General features: G+C 37.2%; 1 protein-coding gene across 1 annotated transcript in view; it reads right to left on the bottom strand.

Moving 5' to 3' along the window:
- ADRA1A (adrenoceptor alpha 1A) overlaps positions 1-15,932 on the bottom strand; it is a 71,691-nt gene that overhangs the window by 30,239 nt on the left and 25,520 nt on the right. The window contains exon 2 of the mRNA XM_072402504.1: positions 193-1,775. Within this exon, the coding sequence (XP_072258605.1) occupies positions 193-1,090 (898 nt within the window). The 5' untranslated portion in view covers positions 1,091-1,775. The remainder of the gene's footprint in view (positions 1-192; positions 1,776-15,932) is intronic.

Here is a 15,932-nt window from a genome sequence, read left to right as displayed (position 1 = left end):
CATGACATTTATGGTGAGCACATGCTTATTGACAGCTAGCACCCTCCCCCATGCCAGAGGAAGTCATTGATAACAGGTTGATTTCAGGATACTTGGTTTTGTAGCGTTAGTTTTAAAATATGAAATTTAGGAAACAATGTTCTCAGTAGACTTTCTGCAACAAAAAGTTATATAGTAATAAATGTCACTTACCTATAGGCATTGCAAGAAAAAAAGGAAGCCAACATAGGACAAAACATCCTACTACTATCCCCAGTGTCTTTGCTGCTTTCTTTTCCCTGGAAAATTTTAGAAGTCGTACTGAGAAGTGTGTTTTGTGCTTTGTGCTAGAATTGGAACTGATGCTATCAGGAGTGCTTTTCCGATGAATCCTCAAAGTCACCTCCTCAGAGTCTGATTTCTCACATTTCATACCGCAGGTTAAAACTTTGCCCTCCCTTTTGGCCACAACATAAACCCTAAAGTACATGATAAGAATAATTGTAAGTGGAAGATAAAAGGAACCAAAGGCTGAGAAAAGAGCATAGCCTGGCTCTTCTGTGATTTCACAGATTGTCTCATCTTCTGGTGCAGGCTCTTTCCAGCCAAATAAAGGTCCAATTGAGATCACGAGAGACAAGACCCACACGCATAGTAGAGCCAGAAGACCTCGCTTTTCAGTCATAATGCTGGGGTATCTCAACGGATAGCTAACTCCTATGTAACGGTCAATAGATATGACACATAAGCTCATTATGGAAGCTGTACAACAGAGAACATCAACAGCTGCCCAGATGTTGCAGAAAATACGACCAAAAAGCCAGTATCCTTGAATCTCAAAAGTGGCGGAGAATGGAAGCACCATGGACATTAAAAGTAAATCGGCTACAGCTAGATTGACAATGAAATAATGGGTAACAGTTTGTAGGTGCCGGTGGCAGGCAACTGAGAGTATCACTAAGATGTTTCCAAGAACACCAAAAGTGATGAAAACCCCAAAGATAACTCCAATGATGATGGTTTTGGTGATACTATAGGTCAGTGACTGGTGAGTGCAGTTTAAACAGAGATGGACGGTTTCCACTGTGTTGTTCTGATTAAAAAGGACCATGTTCAAGTTGAATAAAGTCTGTTTTAATAAATGATGACTCCAAAGCTCTGACACAAAAAATACAATGTAGTATTTTACTATTTGATGTCCTTTTACTGGCCAAAGTACACAATGACGCACTGATTACCATGCAGAATTTAGAACACAGCCAATATGATGTTTACATTCCTTGTGGTTGTGACTGATTTGAGATAATAAATCTAACATAATTTTGTATGTTTTGTTCCCAGTAATTCGAATGAATTGCAGATGTGAAGATATTTCAATGCATGCTGATTCTTCATGAACATAAATGTTCTAGCATTTCACATTTATTGTACAAATTGTCATTTTTCTGCAAATATATTTTGGACGGAGTAGGTCCCTTATAATTTGGTTTCAGTGGAGCATATAATTAGCAAAATGTGCTTTTTGTTAGTTTGTTTGTATGTTGTAATAGTCTGTATTGTATTACTTTTTTTTATTTGAAACACTTTGGAAATTAGTTGAGATGAATCTCTCCTGGAGACAGTGACAGTAAAATTTGTCAGTGATTTATCCAATTTCCAGTCCAGTATCCTTTTTCTTGGAGGTTGTGGGCTGAAATGGTTATAACAAAGTTTCTCTAACTGGATTGGCAAATTTTGGTACACATGGCGTCTGTGCCAATGCTGTCTTCTCATGTTAGTCCAAAGGCTCCGGTTACCTTGAATATAAAATACAAAAAGATGGTCAGATAAGCTTTAGCAGGTACATCTTAATAGGATTAATAGATGCATGATTTTATGTGGAATGTCTGCTTTTCTAACATTGAGCAGTTGGATTTTCATCATTTGAGTTTAAGTTAAAACACGGGCATGGTTACAAGAATTTGTTTAGGTTAATATTGTGATATTCACATTGGAACTGCCTTTTTCCTCTTTCAAGTCAGAGAAAATACAAAAGCAGCTTCATGCAGCTTGGAAGAAGGTCTAATACATATCATAGGGCTCTAAATCTGATCTTAGATAAAAGCTAAGTGCACCTCAAAGCATGCTGCATTTACTCATCCAAAGGTCTAAATCAGGGGTTCCCGAACCACCAGGCCACAGACCGATACGAGGGGGTGGGCTGTGCCGAACCTGGTCACAGCCATCCTTGTTGGCTATGACATAAAGTATCCGTGTCCTTTCACCTATGATGTCCATGAGCCAATCACATAAGCCAGCAGCCAACAAAGACACACGTTCTACCCCCTTCTCCCCTCGGACTGGTTTGCTGCAAGAAAACTTTGTCACAGAACCAGCCCATAGCACAAAAAAAGCTGGGGACCATTGTTCTAAATAGCATATGACTGGAGAAACCTGTGATAAAAAATGGAACAATCCTTGAATTACACGTGACTGCCAATTATTGTAAGATGAATGGGCGCCTAAAATCTCTGTCTTTATTTCAAAAGTTTAAAACTGTTTTAATATGAAAGAATACAAAAAAAATAAAAATAAACAAAACCAAATTTCAACCACCTTACAATATCAAATATATTTCTTCTCTCTTTTTTTAAAGTTAGAAAAAAAGGAAAAACAAACATCTGATTAGTTGCTGAAGCCAATAGTAACAATTTTATTACAAACTAGTGTCAGAGGAGTCCTGCATACTTATAGAGGTAGGTAGGATAATGCTGGTAAGAAATTTATATTCTGACAGATGAAACTGTGAAAGTAAATTCATAGGTCAGCCTGTAGGAAAAAATAAAGTATGCAATTTATACTAATTCTTTTTAATGATGCAAGGTCATTAATAAGGCATTAATTACATTCCTCTGATTTTATTCAAACCGCTCTTCCTAAGGTCAGTTTAATTCAAACTGTAATGTAAGCCATAGCAACTAATCACATACCGGATCCGATCAGTTCAGCAAAATTAGGGCTAAAACACAGCACTTAGATGAAAAATACACATCTGACACCAAATAAAAAAATTCCATCCAGAGGTAACAAGACATTAAGGGGGCCATTCCTACCACAACACTGCAGTGTTGCTCATTGTGTTGCAGTGCATTAAACAGCCCGTGGCTTCAAACACGCCAGCAGAGCTTCACCTTATTTACTAGGTAAATGAATTATCCCTTGTGAGGACATCACTATGTGAACACATCATTATATTCCTTTAGTAAACCAACCCCATGGACTTGCATGTCCTGATATAATCAATCCGTTTAATAGATAAGAAGGACAAGAATAAACCAAGTAGGCCAGGGGTCCCCAATGACCGTCTGACAGGTGGGCTGCAAGAGCACAGAGACCAGTAGTGGTTTGCGGCTCTGGCCGATGCGTCCCCCAGCATAGTCAGGTGAAGGACCCCTCTTGGAGGTGAGGGCCCACTGGCCAGAGCCGTGGACCATGTCTCCTGCACAGATCGCAGGTTCAGGGCGGTGGGCGGATTGTGTCTCTTATATGAACCTGCGATTGGAGAATGGGTGGGTTTTGGCAATATGACTTCACTCAGGGAAGTTCGTTCCCCTTTGAGTGACACGCGCATGCGCGGTCCAGTGTCCGTAGATTCAGTAGTCAGCCAGCTGCAAAAGGTTGGAGACCACTGAAGGAACCAATTAGGTTTTTGCTATTTCAGTTAATGAACCCATGTTTCAAAATATTGGGGAATCTTTGCATATCTGATTGCTCATTACTTACTTTTCTATTGAGAAAAGTAAACCACTTGACATCAGAGACACATTCCAGCTTTGTATCACTCTTAATAATGCCAAGTTGTGAATAATATGGAGCTGGAAGAGAGGAGAAGTAGGAGAAGTGGATCACCAGGTAGGTCAGCATACTTCAACTTCTTATCATTTTAATTAAAGTTACACCTATCTCACCTGTGCTGGCATCATTTGTAAAGCGACAGCCAGACCCGATGATCACCTAATTGGGGCCAATGAAGATTTCTACTTTGAATATAATCCAGTTTAGACACAGAGCAGTCAATGAGAGATTTCCATGGTCACTGCCAGGCACATGGAACACTTAGGGTCTCATTCACTAAACCCCAATTATGCTGATCAATAATAAAGTGCCATTATTTATGCCTCATATAATGTTGTATTATTAGGTTTGCCCCATTTATACTAATGATCAGCTGGCATTACTGTCCCTTTCAATAATGATTCCTTGTGCTTCATGACGGAACTGACAGTTGCTGCTTATACCAGCGCTTTTCTTAATCCTAAAAAGTGATCAGCATGATCAAAATTAAAATATGCTGAAAAAGAAATGCCATCCTTTTATCAGACTGCCACGTCTTGATAAATGACCACTTATTCTGAGTCATGTTGCTTTTTGTATCATGTCTACACCTACAGCTTGTTCAATAAAAAATCAGTCATCCTCTTCTCACTTTCTAATTAGCAGGAAGGTGACCTAGAAAATGGTAAAACTAAGCCTAGAGGACAGAGGCTTGATGGGGGGGGGAGGTTTGCATGACTTGTAGAAGAAATCTTTTGCTAAACACAGCTGAGGTTGTGGGGGACCTTAAGGACTGACCTCTCTGCAGCCTCTTGTAACTCTTTAATGACCAAGACAAACTCTGCAGTTAATTCTTTTTGCATAATAAAGCACAGAGAAGGTAATGAATGTCTAGGCTTCATACAGTTTTTTTTTTCTTGTTTGTGATTGACTCCCAGTGAGGATTTTTTACAGTAACTGACACCTCGCTGCCCAATAATATGTTAAGCAAACATCTTAACAACAAACATCTTAACGTCCTAATCGTATTTATTAAAGAAATGTATCTGTTCCGACTTGCATACAAATTCAACTTGGGAACAAACCTACAGTCCCTACCTGGTATGTAATTCAGGGACTACCTGTATATATTTTTCATAGGGCAGAATTCTAGTCAACATCCTAAAGTACTGCCAAACCTTCCTTATCACTGTGTAGTGTCCCTTGGTACTTTTTTAATTACAGAGAGTATGCACAGTTATCCTGCTTATGTCTGGTACCATCCATCGCACTCTGCAGGCATGCTGCACAGCCCTTTTTTATCTCTCCCATTTACTGAAATCAAAACTACTCTTTCAGTTGTGTTATTGAACAACAAAAAGACCTTAAAATTGCTTCATACCCTCCCTCCCCCTATGTTAAGTTAGTTTTTTTCCTGTTTTTTTGTTTTTCACTAACCCTTGTTATCGGTTCACCTCTGCCACTGCCAGTGCAATAAATCACAAACCTTTGCTCCTTTGTATTGTGTCCCAACTAGTACAGGCACGTTGTTGGCTCAGAAGGTGCAACCCTGTAGTACCATGACGCCCTGAACTGGTTTGTGTCTCCACTAAGTGTACGTTTAGCAAAACAAACACCATGAAAAGAGAATGGTGCCCTTGGCACTGCTTCTCATACACTGCATTGGCATATGGACATTTCTGGATAGAACACCACCCTAGAAAAAGCCCACATATAAAGCTAAGACTACATATCTGACAGGACAGAAAGTAAATAGCTGAAATTGGAAGGACGGATTTTTGTATTTAGTCAAACAGAAAAAAGTGGGATCCCCACTGAAGATTCTAATTCTTGTTGTGTGGAAGTCAGAGTGCAGGAAAATAGGACTAATGGCTCTAAGCACAGAAGAAATCTATCTACAATATGTAAAAATGTAAGGCTGGAGTTAAGCTTTGAGTAAGCTAATTTTTTCTATAAATTTCTGATTTCACCACTTTTCCTCATATATTCTTCTGATAGCAGCATCCCATCTGTAACCTTTGTCCATCACTACCAAACAATTTTATTGAGATAAAAGACATTAATCATTAGTTTAGCCTCCAGAGAAATAAGAATGGATGACCACATTTTAGTAAAGTCATTTAGAATATTATAACACTCTCTACTCATATAAGATATCTATTTATCATGTATCACCTGTAGGTTTGGGCTACCATGGCGCACAGTATGTCAATATGATAAACTGAGATGAAATCAATTATTCTTAAATACCACCAATAGGAAGAAATTATTCCAGATGTTTAGGTATCTCAGGGAGCTTGGGCACATGTGGATTTTACAGTACTGGCTGTTATGCTGCTGTCAGGGACAATCAATCAAATTGTGGCTGAATTATTTTCCTTAACAGCATAGAAAATGTGAAAAATGCCCTGCTACTGCTTACAATTGGTAATGAATTTCCTTTACCTTTCTGAAGCTTTAATAAATTACTTCATTTCAGAGGTTTAGTAAGTTAATGTCTAGAATGCATTTCACTCCTTTGTAGAATTTGCAATTCAATAATGATCATAACTTCATCAATGGTTGAATTTCTTTCTCTTCCACCAATAGTTTTCTTCAATACAGACCTTGGACTGCATGATATTGAGTTTTAGGCTTGAGGACATACTACTAAATTATTCTTTAGGCACTGGGATTCCTATGGGGCTATGGTAACCACCATATATCAGAGGAATGTGTTTTCCCAATTATACTTTAACTTCTAAATAAATATAAATAAATCAGTTTTAGAAACCCTTCTAGAGGAAGTGTAGTTGAAAGAGAAGAAGTGAAAGGGGTTTTGTGGCATAAGCAAAAAGAGTTTACTTTATATTAGTAAACATACATAACAAGGATTGTCAATGTGTAATACAACTAGACATCGTTGTTCTAATGCAGGGATCGGCAAACTCTGGCCTTTAGGCCAGATACGGCCTAGCCGGTAGTTCGTTCCGGCCTAACGCCCCCTGGCTGATCCAGTTCCCGGGTGGATTTGCCAGGGGCCGTTGGGAACTATCGGAGCCTGAGCCGCCGGAGCTCCGATGCCGCCTTCTTGCTGTTACTCCCATATTTACAGCAGATACTTCTGCCGGCGCAGTAAGTAGGGAAGGCTCCCTGAAGGGAAATCCCTCTCCTCTGCAATGCATACAGGCGGCACTCCGGCCTAGTGTGTTCCTGCCCACCCCTGAAATGGCCTAGGTGCCATAAAAGTTTGCCGCCCCCTGTTCTAAAGGATTCATAAAGAACTTTCCAATGAAAATCGAAGTTATGTCATAGTCCATCAGGTTGCGATAACTCTGTCCCAATGCGTTTCGCCATAAGGCTTCTTCAGGGTGATGTTGAAACGAATGGTATGCAATATAACAAAATAGCTGCCATTATTTCCTACAAAATTTTGTGTTGCTGTGAAATAAAATACTGGCAGCTATTTTGTTATATAGCATACCAATCGTCTCAACGTCCTGCTGAAGAAGCCTCAGGGCGAAAAATAACCGCTACCTTCAATTTCATACAAAGAAAAACAATTTATTTGAAACATGTAAACCAGTCTCCTTTTCTTCCCTTGAAATTTTTGATAACACTACCATGTTCATGGGCTTTGCAATTAGCTTGAATGCAAATTCAGTAACATAATTTTTTGTTAATATTATTATTAATATTAATAAACTGTATTTATAAAGCACCAATGTATTATGCTGTACAATAAATAGAGGTAGCAAATGACAGATACAAACAATGACACAGGTAGAGAAGACCCTGCCCAAAAGAGTTTACAATCTAAGAGGTTTGTTCTGTTATTTTTCATGTTATTTAAATTAATTAAAAAAATCGAAATTGATCAAATTTGCTCATCTCTCTGCAATAAACAAAAAAGTCAAGCGAGGGCTGATATATTAGTCATGAACAGATTTGAAGTATTTCATCTGCAAAATTACTGCGCCTATTTGCTAATTAAAATGCATTGGGCACTTGACAGTTCTAAGCAAACAAACAAGTGTAATGCTGGCCTTTTGCAAAGCAATCACTTATAAACGAGCTGTAAAAAAACTCATGATTGGTGAATAATAATCTTATTTTGACACAACTCATTGCAAACATATAATAATCCCTGTAAACAGAATTAGCATATTTTAAGAGGCTTTCATAGTCTGCCTTCTTTACCACATCTTGAATGCAAAGTTTAATAAGTTATGACAACGTGACACAGCTAATAACGTAAATGAAGCTGATCTGTTTTGTCAATTATTTATGTATTAATCAAATTCAGCAGCTGAGAACCTGATATTCAATCAGTGAATCAGGTTGAATGCATGTGTTTGGCTTAATTTTTTTTTATGTGAACAACCAAATTTGACATTTTTTAGGTAAGCTTCCTGGGTGTGGGGTCCAGCTAAATAAAAGTCATCCCCTGCCAGCTTTGCTGCATGCACCATCAAAGTCTGCAGTTCAGTGTATGCTGAACATTTCTAAATGTGTGTTCACCTAATATTTTATAGTGAGTTTTGCTGCCTACTCCAGACATGTGTAAATCCAAATCCTTGGAATAGGCCTCGGGGTTTGGGGGGATTGGACATGAAGAAGGAGAGTATGGGAGGGTATAGGAAGGAAGGATGCACTCTTGCTGCTCCCCCTTTCCTTTTGCTGGCCACCAAGGTTGTGGTTGAAATTTAGGGGGAGCCCAATACTTTTTACCTTTTTTAAGTGAACAGTTATAACTCCTTTAGTAATCAACGCCACTATGTGCAATAATCACAGGTCCACTACCTTATAAAACATTTTTCTGTCTGCTAACATAGAGCAGCATGGTGGCTTAGTGGCCTTTGCAGCCCCTGGTTCCAGGTTCAAACCTCGGCCAGAAAAATATCTGCATCTGAGTTTGTAGGTTCTCCCCTTTTCTGTGGGTTTCCTCTGGGTACTCCAGTTTCATCTAAAATTCCAACAACATGCAGTTAGGTTATTGGCTTCCCCCTAAAATTTACCTTAAACTGTGGTAATGTCATATGACTATGGTAGGAACATTAGATTGTGATTTCTTTTGAAGGACAGCTAGTTACATGACTATGGACTTTGTACAATGCTGCATAATATGCCAGCGCTATATAAATACTGTGTAATAATAATAACTAATAACTTTTAAATCACGTTTTACTTTACTCATGTATTAATTTAAGTTACACATACTCCACACACAATAGACACTGTGCTTCTGTGTTCAGAACTTCTGCAATAAGAATTATAGCTGAACTTCTAAAGTGACATAGTCCTTGCTCTGTGTAAAGACATATGCAATGTTGTACGTTGCTATCTTAAGCATGCAGAATTGTAATGACACCATTATGCGTGACACTTTGATGATGACAACATACTACACAACGGCCAGCAAGATTTACACAGGATTGTAATTATGTCAAATACTTCCAGAGTGAGCACCTGTTTCTTGTCTCTTGCTTGTGAGGTTGTATGGATTCAGGTTTCATAGTTTGTACATTCAAGAATTATATATTCTGTTATGTTGTCTAATAAATCCAGATACGTTTTTCCCTAGCACAGTGTGTTTGTTATATAAATACTGATAACTGGGATTGGCCGGCAGCGCTCATAGAGTCTTCTTCACTACAAAGCTAACAGTCTGGAACGGGTTCTTGTCTAAAACTACTGCCATATAAACTGTATACAGGTTAATGTACACTGTCATTAGGAGCAAACCATAAAGACAAAAAGACAGAATTGTTTTACCTAAATTAGGAAGATGGATAGATAACTAGATTCTATACAGAAAAACAGAAATATAATATCCACAGAATAATGTAATCTAAATTTTAGAATCTTATTTTTTTTTAATATAAAATAGGAGCTATTTCACTTAGAGGACCCAAGAGGTTTATGTATGTTTTATTTACTGTATATACTTGAATATAAACCAAGATACTTTTAGCCTTATATACAGGAAAATGCTTTGACTCAAGTATAAACCTAGGGCACATTGGCCATCATTGCTAACAATCAAAATACCAAACAATAGAAATGCCATCAAATTATTGTAAATACATTTAATCTATAATCTGTTATTTTTAAGCATTTATTTAAAAGGAGAAAAAATAAAATTACATGGGTTTGTATATTTTTACAGAGTAAAGATTTGTGCACTTTTGACATTGGTTTTTATGGGTCATTTGATCCTAAATGACCACAAACCAACAGATGGCAATGCATCCTCATGTAACAAATCCATGTCTCATTTCTGTGAAGGCAAGAGTTTTGTTACGAGTTTTGTTACACACGAGGACACATTACCAATTATCACACCAAGTACGAACTGAGGTTAATGTGCCTATAGGCATTTTAAATCTCAGGGGAAAATCTCAGTTTATAATTGAGTATATATGGTAGTCAGTTTAGGACTTCCAATTTGTATGTTTGGCATTGTGCCTTACCATATACTGTTTTAAGCAAATACATTTTTGTAAATCTGTGTACAGAAGTTTCTTTTCTGGAGTTCTTGCCATTAGGAGCTCTTTTTTTATTAGGTTGACCTCACTGAGCTACTGCCTCACGTTTAGCAAAAGCTGTGTTGCCCTGCTGCATAATGTTGCTTCGGCTGGCCAACTACCAACAACCAACCAAGAGGCACAAATGACAAGTGGCCCAACATTTCAAACCTAAAAGTACAAAATACTTTTTACTATAATTTTTCAACTTTTGAAAAAATATTAAAAAAAAACACACACAATCAGACTGATTTAATAAAGCTCTCCAGGACTGGAAAAGACAGACTATCTTGGGTAAACCAGAGTGATCAATGGCAAATATTTTCAGTCCTGTACCAGATTTATTCCAGGTTCGCTGGATCACCCAGGTTCACCTCTAATAGTCTTTTCCAATCAGGGAAAGCTTTAAGATCCAATGGATGTACTAATTCACATTCATTTTATTGGAATTTTTGTTAAGTACTTTTTTTACTGTTTTGAATGTTAGTGATGAGTGACCATGTTGTGCCTTAGGTTTATACTCGAGTCTATATATTTTTTGAAAATTAAATTAGGTACCTTAGTTTACATTCTGATTCTGATATCTCTGGTTTATTTTTGAGTATATGTGTTTATATATACGTTTTTATCATTACAAAATACTCTTGTTGGAGATGACCCAATGCTTTTTCATCTGCCAGTTTAGATTAGCCTAAAATAGAAGTAATACTAGAAAATCTGGAGTGTGTTTTTGCATTACCATATTAGGGTTTTTGTAAGATAAGTTATTTTCCTCTCCTATGCATGCTCATTTTACATTATATTGTGGTGCCTGTCTAGCTTCCAGGCACAGCATAATTTCTACACCAACAGAATAATACATGAGGTTTAAATAAAGTCACATTGATCTTGAAGACTCGCTATGATTACAGATATTTTATGGATCCTTTTCTCTCCAGACTTATTAATGAAAATGTTACTGTCATTTTATGGACGTATCAGACAAAGCACCATCAAACTGGGGGAAGGAAAGTCCTGATGGAAAAAGGAAAAGATTAAAGAAAGATTTTGTTCATTTTCAGCACTCCACAAATAGATAAAATTACCTATAGTTACATTTCGTGTAATTTTAAATCAAACACATGTACAGGGCTGTAATGCTTAGCTAAGAGAACATGGAAAAAGAACCTTTGGTGCTGTGTGCTAACATTATGATGGACCAACCATTAGTACAGATGTTCCTGCACCTTATCTGAGGGACTGGTTATGTCCTTGAGCAGTATATGATGGCGTCTATGTACTGTTCCTGCACTTGATCAGACTTGATGGTCACCATTATGCTGATTCCTCTAGTACAGGTATTGAATGAATGAAACACGGGTGCAATGATTTTGCTACTATACAATCTATAGCAGTCCTTTTCAATCTCTTTAACATGGAGGAAGCCTTGGAATAACTTCAGGAAACCCCTGCTATAAGTCCTATATCCATAGACCACAGTATATTAGGGCAGTGGTAAGCAGAATAAATGCATTTTATATTGCTCGCCAGGAATAATGCCACCCAAAAAAGCTCACTGGTGTCTCCTAAACTAACATGAGAGGTACCAATTGCTCATTGCCCAGGAACTCCTAACAATTTTTGGAAGAAGCCTAGGGATCCACAAAACACAGGTTGAGAAACACTGATCTATACAATCACCTAAACCACTCAGAAATACATTAATATAAAATATAGAATAGATTAAATTTTTAAGTGGACCTCAGAATAGAGGCTTTATGTCGATCAAAGCTTTTGTAAACCTCTGGGCTCCAGGATCCAGAACATAACGCATTCAGATTTTGAGAAAACAAAAATACTCCACACTATATGTATGATAAAACTAGGTGACACAATTCACAATCCTGGTATCTACAGCACAACACACTAACACTGAACAAAACAGAATTTTATTTTTACTTCAATTCTTAAAAACACAAGTTTTTAAGTCCTGCTTTTACTTTTAAAAATAGGAACAGATTACAAAGCTCTTCTTTATTCACTAGAAATGCTGAATGCCAAGAAATGTCATATTGTATTGTGCACTTAGTTTGCATTCCAAGTTTAATTTTATAGTTAATACATTTCAACAATTACCACACCAGATTGTAATCAGAGCTGCAGCGTGTCCTGTATGAAAAAAGATGTCCTTAAAATAAAGCTATGCTCTTGCAAAGCAACGACACAATTTTTTTGCTAAATGTCAAATCTCCTGCCCTGTGATAACAGCGCAGGGAATCCTAAGTGCCATTATTAACCTAAAATGGTCAATAACCATTACCTGCACTATTGCTGCAGCACAGCCGATCAGACATTTAGGGGTCTGGCTAAAATTTTGTATTCTCCAAGAATGGTATTTATGTATTCATATTTTTGTATTGTGGGCACAATGACCACAGATAAAAACCCTCATCCTATATACCAGTATTAAAAATAAATCATTAGTACACATTCCCCTTGACAACACACCACAGCTGCATCTCTATTCATAATATACTATATATATATATATATATATATATATATATATGTATATATATACAGTATATACCCATTTCATATGCAGTGCTACACATATGCATTCCCGAAAGGGCTGTTTCAGTTGACAGGAAATCTATGCATGAAAAAAGCAATTGGGTCATTGTGGAGAAAAGTGTGCTTATTACGCCCCTCATTGCTCTGTATTTATAACTATTTACAACAGTGCTGTAGACAGAAAGATAACCCCCACAGTGAAGGACATACTGTATAATGTTTGCTGTGGACCTTGTGTTTGTGCTGGTTGGTCAGGTATTTTCAAATTCTACAAACATTATTCTGTTAGTCTTAGTTCTACCATCTAATAAATGTCTGAACTCTTCCGCGTTTTGTATGCTTTCTAGACATACAGGTGTATCCTTTATAAATGGTATACTATACTGTCACAGCTACAAACAAGAGAGGCTGTAGTAAGGAAATTGGGGCAACTATTTATAAAGCAGTGAATCTGACATTCACATTAACATACCCTGGTGAATAAATTATTGCCTTTGAAATAAAAGATCATGGTAGACTCTCTACCAGAAGATGTTTCAGTAAATGTCCGATTCACTGCTTTATAAACAAACACCCAAATGTTTCCCTTCTTTTATTATAGCATTCAGTGCAAGTAATGCAATTTGTATAGCGAATGCTTAGTGTACATAGAAAATAGGAAGCCATAACTCAAAAAAGAAGAATATTTTTAGTCTGTAACCCAAAAAGTTTTTATTTTTAATGCTGCTGTATGAACATCAATAAGATTAGGAGCAATAGAATCACATCTCCATGTTCTGGCAAACTCCATTCACGCGTTTTGCTCCACCCATGATCCAACAGATAAAAGAAAAACACATGTAAACGTGTCAACCAGCTAACCTGCAAATATGTTAAAGCGGAACTATCATTAAAACAAAAAATTTAGATCCCTAAATAGAGCCCTCAATCTCTCCAAAATCAGATTTAATTTGGTTCCGCATCATCCTGGATTCTTTCATCATTCTGGTGCAGAGGAACCACCAGGACCGCCATCTTCTTGAATGTACACACTGACGAACATTGCTTTCAAGCAAAGCTACTTTAGATAAGTCACGCAAAATAAATCACAAACTTGTCTTGAAGAAATAAAGCTAAAAGGGTCAGTAAGTAACATATGTAGATGCTCAGTGGTATTTGATGATATAATTTCCCCCCTTCCTTCCTGATCTCAAGGTCTTATTGATATTTCGTCCTTTTTGCACCCCTGTACTAAACTTTTTAAGTTTTCTTATCATTGAGCATAGGCCAGGATGAGCCATACAGAAGTTGTTGTACTTAGCTCCTGATTGTCTTAATGTGCAGAACTAATGCTCCTGTTCTGCCTGCCACATTTCTAAACCCTTTTAGCTTCCCCTTCTAACAAAGTGCTTTACAACCACCCTGTCACAACATAAAGGTTACTGCCAGTCCACAGAACACATTCAATGCACGTCGGTAGCAAAGAAGTAATCAGCTAGATTAAAATAACAAATGAAAAACAGATTAACCAGGTCCCATACTCCGGGCTCCAACTTTCGATTTCTTGCTTGTCAGCTAGGCGCTGACGTTTCCTCTGCCACAGTAATACGAATTTTATTAAATTCCTCCCTAGGTATTTACAATTCAAGTACCTTGCTCAGCATTGGATTTGACATTAAAAAAAAAATCAAAAGTGCTTTATTAGAAAAAATAACAGACATAGCAATTACCTGTTTCATTAGGGAATAGATTTAATTCTCTCCTCTTTCAGCTTTCTAAAAAAAATCAATTACTTTACTTTGTCAAACCTGTCTAATAAATGTAACAGAGTGAGGAGAATAAAATATAGACCAGCTTTGTATCAATCATACAGTCATTTCTCCCAGCACAGCTGGTATAGAGGCAAACAGATGGAGAAAATAAAGTGCAGGGTGGGCAAGTTTTCAGAAGATTTTAGCTGTTCAGCATTTTACTGGTTTCTTGTAGGGTGTTATGGGGTTACTTCATGTTACATTTAATGTTTAACACTTAACATTTAATCTGATTGGGGGTGGACATAAGTAGTCGTAAAATGTGCTGCTGCACAAGGGCCCCTGACCCTCCTTAGCCAATGGGGACCCCAAGTCGGTTCTCATTTTTAAAGTACAAGGGTGTAATCTGCTGACTACAGCTGTTTGAACCACATTTTTAACCTTTAGGTCTAAATCAGAACACTATTTAATTATGTTTTATTTTCCTTCAACTCCCCCCACTACCTTTAAAAAAAATGAAATTACTATTAATTACTAATAATTATTGTGTAATTATTGTGTAAAGCGGAAATAAACGAAGCCAGGTTTTTTTCAGGACATTTCTTTCTGTACAATAAGCCGTGCAATATACAGCACAGTGTACAGTCTAGACAAGGAGCTCCTGTGCACATGCGCTGGAGATTTTATCCCAGCCTGATCAATGAAGATGGTTGAGGACTCCAAAATGGGGAAAGACTGGGTGCAGGACATCAGGGCTGTTAAAAAGTTGGAAAGGGCACTTTGGCGGGTAAGGCAGCCATAATATGCTGATCATATTTGCACATTATGATTAAACCCCAGATGCTGGCAGTATTTACATATATGTCAATGGCCTGACTGCTCTGCTGTCTTTTAGGAATGTCTGGCTAAAGAAAATGACAAATGGTTTGGCATATATGCTTTTCACTTGTGTATGTAGCAGTTTGCCTTAGTTTAAAGTAACAGGCGACATAAGTATTCAACACTTGCAGAAGTGTCAAGAGACTGATCGAGACTGCAACACTTGAAACAAAATAAAATAAATAATGAAATAACAATGAAACAAAATAAATGTATTGCTATGGGACATTAGAGAATTGCGGAGATTACCTCTTCTATTTTAAGGACTTTTTCAGGCAAATTACAGAGAAAAAGTGCTGTGCAATTCCAATCCTTCTCTTTGCAATTAGAATACTAGAAGCTTGGTGCTTCCATTGATAGAGCCTTCATTTGTAAATGGTATAAAGGCATACGCGAAAATCATTTATTAGACAAAGACTGTAAGAGCATCATACCTCATGGTAAAAAGAAACATTGAAAATATGTAAAATAA

The sequence above is a fragment of the Pyxicephalus adspersus genome, chromosome 2, assembly GCF_032062135.1.
Source record: "Pyxicephalus adspersus chromosome 2, UCB_Pads_2.0, whole genome shotgun sequence".
NCBI classification, from domain to species: domain Eukaryota; kingdom Metazoa; phylum Chordata; class Amphibia; order Anura; family Pyxicephalidae; genus Pyxicephalus; species Pyxicephalus adspersus.
This window is presented reverse-complemented; position numbering and strand designations above follow the sequence as displayed.